At 33.9% G+C, this 14,587-nt stretch overlaps 1 protein-coding gene across 1 annotated transcript in view; it reads right to left on the reverse strand.

Moving 5' to 3' along the window:
• Positions 1 to 14,587, reverse strand: part of MAN2A1 (mannosidase alpha class 2A member 1) — a 159,109-nt gene that overhangs the window by 70,110 nt on the left and 74,412 nt on the right. Inside the window, exons 7-10 of the mRNA XM_082455725.1 lie at positions 14,006 to 14,192; positions 9,847 to 10,024; positions 4,272 to 4,474; positions 1,310 to 1,492 (exon numbers count right to left, since the gene is read on the reverse strand). Coding sequence (XP_082311851.1) covers positions 1,310 to 1,492; positions 4,272 to 4,474; positions 9,847 to 10,024; positions 14,006 to 14,192 — 751 coding nt within the window. The remainder of the gene's footprint in view (positions 1 to 1,309; positions 1,493 to 4,271; positions 4,475 to 9,846; positions 10,025 to 14,005; positions 14,193 to 14,587) is intronic.

The following is a 14,587-nucleotide window of genomic DNA, read 5'->3' on the forward strand; positions in this document are numbered from 1 at the left end:
CCAGCTCAATCTCAATAGATGGATGCCAAATACATTTGCCATAAGAAAACTGAGAAGATATTCAAGGTACTACCTTGAATATATTTTTTAAAGACTCAAGTCAACTAATGAAACCTCAAGAATACTTTCTTCCCAAGTTTCGTGAAAGGCAGTCAAAATACTGTAACTAAAAATTTAATTAACCCTCATTACAATTAGTAGTATCAGCTGTGGATCAATTTTTTAATAATGACTTTATGTGCTATGTACACTTTCCACATATGAGAATACCTATAAAAGAGATTCACTTTTTAAATCTATAATCAGAGCATATTTTTAATGATTTAAAAATAATTTCAAAGCATAATCTGGAAGAAATACTAACCTAAGCTACAGTGAAACAACAGGCAAAACTCCTCCCCCAGTGTGGGAATCTCCTCTGCACTGATCCTAACGAATGGCAGCCTCAACTCTGGTATGATGATGGAAATCTCACTATCACAAAAGGTAAGCTTATTGGGAAGCACTGTTTACAAAGCCCTCTGCTATTCTGAGCCAAAGGCTGTACTCATTGTTTCTGATCTGCAATATGAAAATAACTGAGTTCTACTCCGTCATTCATCTGACAGACCATCCAAGAGCTAAAGACGGCTTTGATATCAACACCCAGGCCATCGCTTTTCATCCCAATTCCTTATATCGTCCATATATGACAAGGTTTCTAGGTTCTTCTACTTCCTGGCTATTCTTCTAGGCTTACACTTTTTTGTCAATGCCCCTATCAAAAAATGAGGTATCCAAGAACAAATGGATATGAAATAGGATGAAATTAAATGGCTGTATAATGAAGTGGAGCTCTTTATCTCCCTGGATTATAACTATGATTTACCTGATACCAAATTCTTGGTCAAGAAGTAACCTCAATTACCACACTGTACTTGGGGAAAAGTGGGATCGGTTTTATAATAATGTTTTACTACTCCATTTACAGAAATGCACTACAATAAAAAGTTGGGACAGCCAGTACTTTGTCAACAGATTTCTTGAAAAACTGGTGACTCTGAAAATTGGTGGGTTTTCTACAGCAAACCTTATTAAGGGATATAATTATTAAAAACTTCATCAAAACATAAGCATTTTGGGCTGTCAGCATAACTGAAAATGTTTTCTTGGTGTGACACGTGTATCTTTGAAATTGGTTTGATTTAGTGTGTTTTACTTCAATAAAAATTCAGTATTACAATTAAAAAGGACACTTCATCAAAAGATAAAAGCTTATGACCTGAAATTTTAAAAGATTTTGTTTTAAGTCCACTTTTCAATATATTACCTGGTACCATAATCCACAACCACCCAATCTTTTGCAGTTCCTGTGATAGCATCATGATGTTGAAATAGTCCCAAATTCCTTCTTGCTTCTGTCAGCATCATATAATGGGATGATGAAAGAAATTTACTTATCTTGTATTGCTGAGCTTGTTTCAGGGCGAAATAGTAAAGAATTTCAGCAGCCCTAATTGCATAAAACAGTCATTAATTTTTATTTCAAAACAAACATTTTAGTTTACTACCTAAGATAGGTGGCACTGATACATTTTCAAATGTGGTTTTTTTCAAATCCATGATTTCAGTACAATCAATTTATAAGACAGATATTGATAATAAACATTTCTATAAAACCACAAAGGTATCCACCTAATACAACTAAATTCTCATCAAAGAACACCATGTCTCAGTGATGTAAGGAAGAGAAACCAGTAACTGTTGGCAGAAAGATATGTCCATTTACATATAACATAGTAAAAAAAAATCTCAAAGCAGTAAGAACTGGATATACCATGAACTTCATCACCAGAAAGCCATTTACTCTCACATAGGTACATTAAGAGGAGAGGTGGTGGGGAAATGCATGGCCACATGAGTGTTAGACTAACAGTAAAGGAGAAGAAGAAAATGATGGCCAGACAGCTCAGAGACAAGAGTTAGTCTAAGTGTTGAATGATAACATACAACAACTATAGAGAATTTAACAATAGAAACTGAAAGATGATAAATCTTATGCCGTCTTCTCTTAGTATTTTAAAGTAAAGAATAAAAATACTTTAGCTTAAGGACAGTTTTGAGCAATAATATGGGGGTTTATAATTTTCATCTTTAATGTTTTTCATCTGAGGACATGGTTCAAGATGGGTTTCTTAAAAAGAGACATGCCTTGATGGAGTGAAAAACATAAGAAGATTCTTTACCACAAATGTGTTAAGATGATGGAGAGAAAAATCAAGGCAGCAAGAAAATGTATCAAGGTATCAAAAAACAAGGAGAGATTCAAACTGCTTAAAAAAAAAAAGAATTCGTTTGAATTGTTGAAATAATTAAAAGAAACTAAATAATCTCCACTTTATAAAATTATAAGCCTTCTGAAATTCATGGCATGAGAATCACTATATTGGAATTAAGGAAATTGTATGTATATATATGCATATATATCCAGAGCAAGTATTCCTGGTTATGGAAAGAATACATATACATATAAATACTCCAAAATGTAAAAAAGTGGATTTCAAGAATATTTTCTTCTTTGTACATTTCTATTTTATACACATTTTTTACAAATGAGCTGAGGATGAAATATCATTATCACACCATTAACTTATTTTCAAATAAATTAATTACATTCTGAAATTCAACTTACTATAGGTTTATTGTTTTATTTTAAAGCAGCAGAATTATCAAAATATATTACCAGTGGTAATATATTTAAGTAACACCTTAAACAAGTTCAATAAATTAAGATTGAACCAATATTCATAACTCTTTGCCACTTAAAAATTATGAATAATTATAAAGATAACTAACATAAAGATAACTAAGATTCTATTGGGTAACAATGCAGAAATCTCTGTAATATATAAATCTATTTTGTTACAAATAATGTATATTCATCTGGCACATTTGTGAATATACCCCAAAATAGTCAAAGGTTAGGCTTTTTAAATAACAGTTACTGTTAGTTTGTGGGAACAGTAGCACAACAACAGTAAAAATAATAAAAACACACACTACTCTACCAAAGTACAACTCTTAAAGAAATTATTGATTTTTATAAAAAGGCTGTCCAAAATATATTCAATGTCCATTAGTACATAGAAGAGGGTAGGTTTGATATAAATTTTTATTTTTAATACTGAGATTCATCATGAAAATCAATCATCATGAATTCATATTTTGAACTTAACTGACAATGAATTTGTCATGAAAATAAATTACTCTCCTGAGCTACACACATAGAAAAAGCCTCAGGATTCCCTTGGGGTGGTTTCTCTTTATCAAAAAACAATGAGACTCAGTTACATAGAACTGTACTCTCCACTATGACAGCCACTAGCCACATGTGGCTATATATATATTAAAATTCATTAAAATTAAATAAAATTAAGAGTTCAGTTCCTCAGTCACATTGGTCAAATTTCAAGTGCTCTATAGTTACATGTGGCTAGTGGCTACCATACTGCATAAACAGTGCAGAAACAGAGTATTTCTATCACTGCAGAAAGTTCTATTGGATAGTGATTGAAAAGAACTGGATAATGCAGGGTTAGAGTGTTTTTATGTTTTTCTAATGACTTTTCTGTCATCTCCATATCTGTTTACTTTTTCAACCAATCACTCTGCCTCCATCTGTTCTCATCTCTTTCAAATTTTCTTCTTCTAAGCAGAAAATCATACCTATAGAAATGTGTTTCAAATAAATAAATAAGAACTGAGATGGAGTCTCTAAAGTTCTCCCACATATAAAGTACATTGGTTTTAGAGTATGTACTTTGAGGCCTACATTTTGGCTACTGAGAGACCCTATTTGCTCCTTTTTTTTTTTTTTTTTTTTAAATTTTTATTTTTATTTATTTATTTATTTATTTTATTTGCTCCTTTTGACCCTTGCCCCTGTTTCCAACAATTCAGCTTGCCAGGTTACTGACCTGCAGACACGCGATGATGTCGCTGAATACTACCATGGTGTGCAAATAATATAAGTAGTTTAATTAGAAAAATATAAAATATTGAATACAACTCCCATAAAATCTAATTACATAAACTGCTTTTCCTTCTAGAATAAAAGCCTCTGTAATAATCTGATTATGGTTTGGAGACACATCTCTGATTGCATTAATATTTCACATTAAGTGCATCCTAACACTGCATAATGCTGTATATTATGCAAAACTCTACAGATAGGTTATGATACCATAAAAGAAGTAAAAAAAATAAATGTAGCTATCTAAAGGTAACTGTACCTTAAATGGGATTCCAATATCCTATCCATTCGTTTGTAAAAGGGTCTGGATGTAAAGTAGCCACTCCAGTAATGATCATCTCTGTCAGCATAAGTGAAAAAATCTCCACTTAGAACCGGGAACATTGATTGGCTATTCTTTCTACTGGCTGCATCTTCTTTATCCAGTGCATCAAAATAATCTGATAAAGTCCCAAACTGTATCTAGTAAAAAAAAAAAAAAAGGTACATTTCACTTATTCACACATTCATCTCTACCTTAAAATTGTTTCTAGCACTGAAAGGAAAAGTTACTAAAAAATATGCTTCCAAGTTAAGATAATATATAGCTCAGATTTACTCAAATGCAGGGGGGAAAGCACTCAGTGACTTTCTTTTACTTGCATCAAGTCCCAAGTTAAACTAAGAGAAAACTTGTACACCTAAGCAGTAAGAAGAGTTATTTAGAGCTACAAATTTGTGGATCTGAAAACTCCTTACATATCCCTAGAATCTCCAAGTGTGCAAGGATCAGGATATGGAATAATCCAGAGATGAATGGAAAGTGGGGGAAGCAGCAAAAATAAAAGACACGTATTTTGAGTAAAATGTTCTGGAAGTCTGGAACAACAGTTTTGTTAGCTATTAAGTATTTTCATATATCATATGCACATACCCTCCCCTGGCCTCCCCTTCTCCCCAGTTTGTGTTCTTATAATGGAGAGAAGAGAGACTTTGAGAACAGCAGGTCATTAAAAAAATGGACTTTCTCTACCAGCAGGTAACAATGAATAGAGGTAAAACACAAAGAGGGACAAGAATTGCAAGGCTGACTGCTCAAATGAAAAGGTTTTTCTGACTAGTGACTCAAATTACTAGTACATAAATCCGTTTCTATGAGCCCAAACTATTCTATAAATCAAAGGAAAAAAGAAATATTATATCAGACCTCGTAAACAGATATTAAAAGGCAGTGTTGCTAGAAGTAAACAGACAATTAAGTAGGGAATGTGCTCTTTTTAATATGATGCTAATTTTCCTGTTTCTGACCTTATACATACATACATACACACACACAGATATTGAGAGCCATTTTGATTCAGTGTGGCAGAAAAATAATTAAAGTAGTCAAAAAGAGTTAGTGGCACTCCAACAGTTATTAAGAGCAGCACAGAAGCTGGATCCTGATGATGTGGGTTTGAATTCCATCTCTACCACTTATGCAACATGTGATTTTGAGCGTAGTATATAATGTCTCTGGGTCTCTCTGTGTTACAGCTAATAGGGTTCTAAGTAAAATGCTTAGAAACATGACTGGCAAATAACGGTATAAGTTTTAGCTATTATTCTTCCATTGCAAAGGCAAAATATCAACCAGAAACATAACAATGATATTAGCAAGACAAATATAAGTTATTATAATCTAATTGTGATATAATAAATTTTGTAACAGCAAAGTGGATGTCTATTTCCAAATCCTTATGCTTACATTAAAGAAAATCAATTTTCAACTATATTATCTACTCTTATCTTGGCTTCACCAAATATAGTGTTTCTTGGGCAAGTTAATCTATTTGTGCCTCAGTTTCCTCATGAGTAATTATAGTACCTACCAGAAAATGTTCAGAGAATTCAATAATTGTTAAAGTAAAGCACTTTACTTGAGGGCATTATGCTAAGTAGATAAAGAGAAAGATAAATACTGTGGATCTCACTTACATGTGAAATGTAATAATAATAATAAACAACTCAGGAAAAGAAAGCAGATGTGTGGTTATCAGAGGTGGTGGGTAGGGAGGAGGAACTGGAGGAAGGTAGTCCAAAGGTATAAACTTCCAGTTATAAGAGAAATAAGTACTAGGAATGTAACATACAATATGATGACTACAGTTAACACTGCTGTATATGTATGAAAATTGTGAAGAGAGTAAATCCTAAGAGTTCTCATCACAAGGAAAATATTTTTTCTTTTTCTTTTTTTTATTATACCTATATGAGATGATGGATGCTAATTAAACTTACTGCAGTAATCATTCCACAATATATGTAAGTCAAATCATTATGCTGTACACCTTAAACATAAACAGTGATATATGTCAAATTATACCTCAGTAAAACTAGAAAAAAATTTTTAAATAAAGTAAAGCACTTTAAAAACTTAATTACCAAATCATAATCTCTCAATACATTTTAGTTAATATTACGTATTACTCCCTAATCTCATTACCAGGAAGCAGAATGTAATTACTAGGAAGCAGAATATGTGTGTGTGAACATGCAAGAAATGAGGGTCACAAATACAAGGAAATACAGCATTAACTTCAGACCCAATAGGTACAGATGAGCTCAATAACCAATGCAATATTGAGGACAACAAAACTAGAAGAATTATACTATCAGATAGTAAGATCTATTATAAAGCTGTAGTAATTAAGACAGTATGAGATCAATCAGAGAGACAAAAATGAATAGAAAGTCTAGACACAGACCCACACATACATTCGTCTCACTCATGATTAATGATAAAGACAACACTGCAGTGCAGTGGGCAAACTATGGTCTTCAATAAATGGTGCTGGATACTCACATGGGCAAAAAGTATATTGATCCCTCCCTTCACACAATACACAACAATCTATTCCAAATATACTACAGACCTAAATGTTGAAGGTAAAACAATAAAACTTCTAGAGGATAGCTTCAGAAGAAATGTATTTTCATGACCATGGGGGTAAACAAAATTTTCTTAAGCAAAACATAACATGCACTAACCATAAAGGAAAATACTGCTGTATTACATTCAATTAAAATTAAGAATTTCTGTTCATCAAAAGACAGCATTAAGAGAGAGAAACACAAGCTATATAGTGGGAGACAACATTTGTATAACTTTTATCTGAAAAAAAGACTCAATCCAAAATACATAAGAGAACTATAAATGGTTAGGAAAAAGACAGGTGACCCAATTTAATAAAAAAAATCATCAAAAGACTTAAATAGGCACTTCACAAAAGAGGATATCCAAACGGCAATAAACTTATGAAGAGACTCAACCTCATTAACTACCAGAAATACAAAATAAAACCATCACATCTATTATAAAGGTTTAAAAAAAAATCCTGACAATACAAAGTCTGAGTAAGGAAGCGGAGCAATTGAAACCGTCATACCATGCAATACCCAGTGCTTCTGTTTTGGAATCTTGTTTGGCAATATCTAGTGATGTTGAACATGTAAATTCCCAATAACCCCAGAACTCCATCCCATTTTATACCCACATAAACTCATACACATGTATACCAAAACATGCACAAAATGTTCAAAGCAGCATTATTTGTGATAGACAAAAACTGGAAACAACCCAAATGTTCATCAACAATAGAATGGATAAATGGTGGTATATATATATCAAATGGATACTAGAAATACTATACAGCATTGGGACTTCCCTGGTGGTCCAGTGGCTAAGACTCCACACTCCCAATGCAGGGGGCCCGGGTTCGATCCCTGGTCAGGGAACTAGATCCCACATGCTGCAACTAAGAGTTCGCATGCCGCAACTAAAGATCCCGCATGCCGCAACTAAAGATCCCGCATGCCGCAACGAAGATCCCGCACTTGGCAAACGAAGATCCTGCATGCTGCAACTAAGGCCCGATGTAGCCAAATAAATAAATAAATATTTTTAAAAAAAGAAAAAAGAAATACTATACAGCATAAAAAATTAATGAACTACTGTTACAGCAACACGTAATGGTGGATGGATGAATTTCAAAAACATAATATGGAGCAAAAAAAGCTAGACACAAAATAACACATATTTAAGATTCCTTTCTCATAAAATTCAAAAACAGGCAACACTAATCACAGTGATAGAAATGAAAATAGTGGTTACTTTTGAAGGAATTGGTAATGACTTGGAGGACATCTGTGGGACCCTTCCAGGGGCTATAAATGTTCTACATCTTGATCTGGATGGTGGTTACATGGGGGGGTTATTTATTTTTTTTTATTGAAGTACAGTTGATTTACAACGCTGTGCCAATCTCTGCTGTACAGTGAAGTGACTCAGTTATACACATATAGACATTTTTTTTTTTATATTACATGGGGGTTTTAAAACTTGAAAATATTCTTTGTATACTTAATGGTTTGTGCACTTCTATGTATATGATATGTCAACTTTTTAAATTACTTTAAAATTGTTCTAGTGGGCAAACAAAGGAGGAAAAAGGTAAAATACTAAAAGCAGGATTAAATTCTTCACAATCATGCAGTGGATCCTTTTGCAGACCTCAAAACCATTCCCCAAGAAGATATATTTAGAGATAAGATCCCCACATACATATGGACTCTTCTAATCAAACGTCCATGTATGCACTTTATCTTTGAGGAGATTACAGGGATGATTTAAATATAGGCCTGATGCTCAGAGTCTATAACATGGTAGAAATTCAGTTTTAAGTATCTTGAATAACCTCAATATTTTATTTAAGTGTATTTATTTATTTAATATTATTTAAGTTTACTTAATAAATTTGAATTCTCACTACATAAAAGGTGGTATATCATCACCTTTCTAATTTCCTACCAGGTATATCACTTCTTCTCTATGGTATTTTCACATATCTTTTACTGTCTTAAAGGTTCATATGTGAATATAATAAACTGTTGGACAATTCATTTTCTCATATAGGGTCAAATATATGACTCTTGTTTGAATCCTGACTTACACAACGCATCTGTTAAAAAGAAAAAAAAATGCTTTTGTGAGATCAGGAAAATTTGAATCTATCTGGATATATGATATTAAATTACTATTAATTTTTCAGATGTGATAATGGTATCATGATCATATTTTTTACACCGAGTCCTTTTCATTTAGAGATACATACTGAAATCATTATAGACAAAAATACATGACCGCTGAGATTTGCTCCAAAATAATTCGAGAGAGAGGAGTGAGATGACAGTGGGGCACAGCTGAAACAAGAGTGACCTTGAGTTGATGAATGTTGTAGCTGAGTCATGGATATGGGAAGCAGGAGTGGGGTGGAGGGAGGAATTTACAATATTCTCACAACTTTAGTGTACATAATAGATTTTCCACAGGGGGGAAGAAAGAGCATGAACAACAGACAAATGATTAACTTTAGAAGCCTTCTCATCTAAGAAAAATGCTACTGTAGTCTCTGGATACAAGACGTTTGTTTGCAAAATTCTTGACATGTGCATCTGCCAGTCACACTACTAAATCACAGGATGCAACTGTAAGAAACAACAATCTTTCAGTAGGAAAGGAAAACAGGGCATCACTGGGAAATGAACATCACAACTTAGTAGGTGCATGTTTTCAACTACATAAAGTAATGCCTCTTTAATCCTCAATGAGTGGTAAGAAAGGGACAACTTTAGAAACGGAACTGTAATATAAGATAATTTTCCTCTTCATGAATTATACTTTTATAGAAGAACTACATATTCTACGAAATACTGGGATGTGGGACAAAGAAACTAAGGCTATTGTGTTTTAGCCTCTTTTAATAATGAAGGGTCAACTTCAAATACAGTCTCATAATAAAATATTTTCTCATTACCTTAACATTATATTGAGAATGAGAATTCATATAATCAAAAAGCAGTTGGTAATTCTTGAATTGATGATCCCATTCCGTGCGTTCACAGTAGCGGAAATCATCTCCTAGGGGGGCCAGGACAACTGTGGTACGGAAAAGCTTTGACTTCTTTCGGTACTGATCTAGAAGCATCTCAGCCCTACAAAAGAAAAAAGGAAAATACTACTAAGAAAAGAACAAGGGGGTAACTCATTAAAAAATGTATTATATTAAAATAAAGTATTGTGTATTTTACCTATATTCTATCTTAGCATAATTTATGAGGCAGACTTTTTAAACTACCATAGTGATTTTCTTTATCCATTTAAAATATTCATAAATTCTTATCAGAGGGAAAAACCCATAGTTTTCCAATGGAATATCCTTAGAGAAATAAAGTCACATACCAACTTTGGCATATAATTACTGGGGGCATCAATGCCCTCCTAAAGGTCAGCCACAGAGATTGGCTCCCAGATAGCCTGTCGTAAAACAATTTAGTCCAAGAAGACAGGATTTCTCATCTATATAAACTTTGAAGTTTGCTTTGACTTAATTCCTTTTCTCTAATTTAATCTAAAATTGCCTAATTAAACATAAAAAGGTATTTAGAATGAAGCCAATTATAGAACCATATTTCCTTTTCTGAAGGAAGAAAATCAACTCACTTAACACCTTCCATCAATAATCTGAGTATTTGTCACAGTGTCCTTCTTAATACTGATCAACAGATAAAGCTTAGGAGTTGAATGAGTTATTTTGGTTTCTATCTCTCTGGGTGCTAACCCATGACTCAAAAGGTCAGCTAAACACAATGTGCTGCTGTGCTTTATATATTTCATATTCTCGTATTCTGTAAAAAACCCTTTGGGAGATGCTGAATTGGAGCACCATTTGAGGAAGTCTGGGAACACAAACTAAGAGGAAGGGCTTCTGAAAGTGAAATTAAACAAGCAGATGAACCCAGAGTAGTTCTCCATATTTCTAATGCCAAAGCTTAAAGAAACAGTGATAAATGACAAATACACTTTTTTACACACTATTCCAATTTTCATTTCAAGGATTATCCAGAATTAGATTCTAATTCACGATATTAAAATTTATGAAGAAATCTCAAAGAATATCAATGATGGAAAGAGGCATTTTGTAGAAATTATGAAAAAAATTTAACTAAATTTAGAATCTCATATAATCTTTTTATATTGATAGTCTTTTTATACTGATAGTCTCTATTTATATTTATATTAAAAAATTTAATATTTTGCAAATATTAAATTAGAAAAATTTAATAACTTGGTGGATAAAATGTAACCGTAATATTCTCTTTTTTTTAAATTTAATTTTATTTATTTTTTTATACAGCAGGTTCTTATTAGTTATCTATTTTATACATATGAGTGTATATATGTCAATCCCAATCTCCCAATTCATCCCACCACCACCACCCCCGCCGCTTTTCCCCCTTGGTGTCCATACGTTTGTTCTCTACATCTGTGTCTCAATTTCTGCCCTGCAAACCAGTTCATCTGTACCATTTTTCTAGGTTCCACATATATGCGTTAATATACGATATTTGTTTTTCTCTTTCTGACTTACTTCACTCTGTATGACAGTCTCTAGATCCATCCACGTCTCTACAAATGACCCAATTATATAACATATAATACTTAGTTTTCAGAGATTAGCATTCAATATAGTACTTAATTTTTACTAGTAATTTACTAATATTCCACATTTTCCAAAAACAATTTTAGATTATTACTTACAATTAAAAAACACACATACAATGAGATTAATCACATAGAAAGATATATAAGACCAAAGAAATACGAGGAAAAAAATACACATAAATTGCCGATATAAGATATAGTATGAATGAGCATCCAACTAGATCCCCCAGGCAACCAGCATAAAAAAGGGTATGCGATCATTTAAATGCATCCCAAGGTTTACTACTGTAAGATATACCATATTTTGCATGTATATGTGTAAAACACATAAGAGGAAAGAAATCACAAAGTCTAATGAAGTGCCTTTTCTATTCAGCATCTATCCTAACTAACTCCCAAGCTCCTGCTCAGAAAGTGACAATGCTGGGAAAGCCAAGGGACCAACCTAACCCACCTGGCAGGTAGTGGGTACTCACTAATGTACAGTAAACTTATGACAAACGCACTGACCAACATCACATTTAAAGATGCACAGCTGCAATTTGCTCTTCACTTATTCTACCACGTAAGAAAGAGCAACTTAACTAGAACAAAGAAAAAAAGAATTCCCTGAAATATCAAATCACCTGACATGTAAATCATCATCAAATGTAAAATATATGGTACTAGACCAAAAACTGAACTTGTTGAAGAATGGTATTTCTTTATCTGCAAAGTAGAGGAACCTGATAAACTGAACTTAATAAATGTATCACCTGTACCTTATAGTTAAATTTCATTTTCTTTAGGGAATTAAAAAATCAAATGCCATTAAGCTGGAATGCCCATGTTTGATCTTTGCTCATCACAACATCAAAAGGAAGGTGATATCTGCACGGGAATAACCAGCAGAGCTAAGACTTCAAGACTTGTAAGAAGTTTTAAAAAAAAAACTATGTAGGTATTACATAGACTCTCTCATCCGTATGTCCCAGGTGCCTGGAAACCACTTTCAGAATCACTGGAACTGACTGACCACAAGGTGTGTTCTTGGGGGGATGGGGGGGGTAATCTGTGAAGGGTTCTATGACACAGCGACGGGATGACACAAAATGGTTCTCAAGTACTCTAAGGAGCACCGAAAAAAGAAAAAACGGGCCTCAAAATATCTCTGAGTGCACTGGGGTTCCGGTTACCCTTCAAGAAGTCTCCTACCCCTGACCACTGGAGCTGAAAGGAGTGTAAATACCATTCAGTTACAAACAGCTGTTTTCCCAAGTAGACAGGCAAGAATCCCCCCCCTCAAACACGCACACACACACCGCCCCAATCCACCACCACTTCCTTTCCACTGCTCCTTCTGCTACATAATGTACTGGATTACTCTCTTAGCCTAAGTAGCCTGACCCTAGAAAGCAGGCTGTTCAGGGTCTCCCATTGATCCTCACTTCTCTAGGAATCAAGAAAATGAAACCAGGTTGCTTCCCAAACCTTGGACAGTTTTTCAAAACAACTACGAAAGCCAGATTTTGACACAAAGGATCCATGGCTTCAAGAAGGCTGCCATGCTAAAATACTTCTGTGCCTGCCAGTGAGAGGCTCACACTGGAATGTTTTCTTTATGGCCACAAGGACACTCAATGCAAAGAGACCCAATCCCACCCTCATCCTCACACACACTTTTTTAAAAGCCTTTTTAAGAATAAAGAGATTTGAGCACAGAGCAACGATCTTACAAGGCTATATTATTTTTCTAGCAGAGTTGAGTGGTTTATATTACAATACAATGTTTTATTTTAATGCATTACATGCCACTAATTTTAAAGTGGAGAAATTAAACTTTAAAAGCACCAGAATTAGAAGTATAGGTAGCCTGGTTTAATGAGATGCTTCCATCATTAGGACAGTTTTCTTCTAAGAAAAAAAAATAATTCATTCCTTTGATTTTTACTTAAAAATCTTTAAGTATAAATATTCTAATTAAAGTTTTCTATAAGTCAAAAACATCAGAAAGACGCAGATGTGTATTCATCAGAGCTGGGCAGCATTCACTATTACTGAAATTGTTGTTAAGGGAACAGATAATTATACGCTTTATGTGTTCCATTTCAACAAATGTGTTTTTGCAATTGGGCTGCTTTTCTTACCAATTTATACCATAGAGGCTGTAAGTTTTATTATCAACAAAAGTATATGAACTCAATCAAACACAGTAGAAGGCTTTTATAATGAGGGCAAAGGAGACAGTAATAACAGTGTATTACAGGTTATCCATTGTATATTGATCTACTATTGTTCATTTTCCATTAAGTTATAACATACAAGACATAGTCAAGGCTCTGGTATTTTTAAGTTGCTTTAGATCTAGTTTGAATGAATACCTTGAACAAGGATAAGCTGGCTACTAAAAACCATTTATTCAATCCTTCAGCAACAAGCCACTGATGCTTGCTTGTTCAAGATGTTGTCTTACAAAATGCATATTTTCGTACCTGTTCTGGAGATTTCCAAGATATATTGTTTCTGGGGGGACTCCCCAGGGACAACCATATCTGCCTCCAGGAAGTCGTTTAAAATCAAACTGGCAGCATATTTTAGGATCAGGTCCGCAAGTGTGAGGGATGTCATAGCTGTAGAAGGGCATCATGTGGCAAAAAATATCTGTGACAGATCCCAGATCTAAAATAAAGAGCCAACAGACCTGCATTTATAAATTTTGTTTTCCCCAAACTGTTCAAATTTCCAGTACTTTATACATACATAATGCAAACTCCACCCTAAATCAACAACCCCTTCAACTACTAGAACACACACCCCAGCAGCGTTTAATGACCACCAGCCAGAAGGAAGATACTCACATCTGTCTCTATCTACCTCTTCCATCTAAACCTAGCTGAGACAGAAAAGCCCCGCCACAAAGCAGCATCTGCTGAGCTGGAAGGATATAAACTGAGCAGAAGCAAAAGTTACAACGGGCTCATCCAAAATTATGGCCGTGTCTATCCCTGGCTGCCAGCCCCTGCCACATCTGCTCCCACCTCAGGTAATAGGACACTAAGAGAGACCATTAGCGG

This window comes from Balaenoptera physalus (assembly GCF_965194825.1).
Source record: "Balaenoptera physalus genome assembly, chromosome: 3".
Classification (NCBI taxonomy): domain Eukaryota; kingdom Metazoa; phylum Chordata; class Mammalia; order Artiodactyla; family Balaenopteridae; genus Balaenoptera; species Balaenoptera physalus.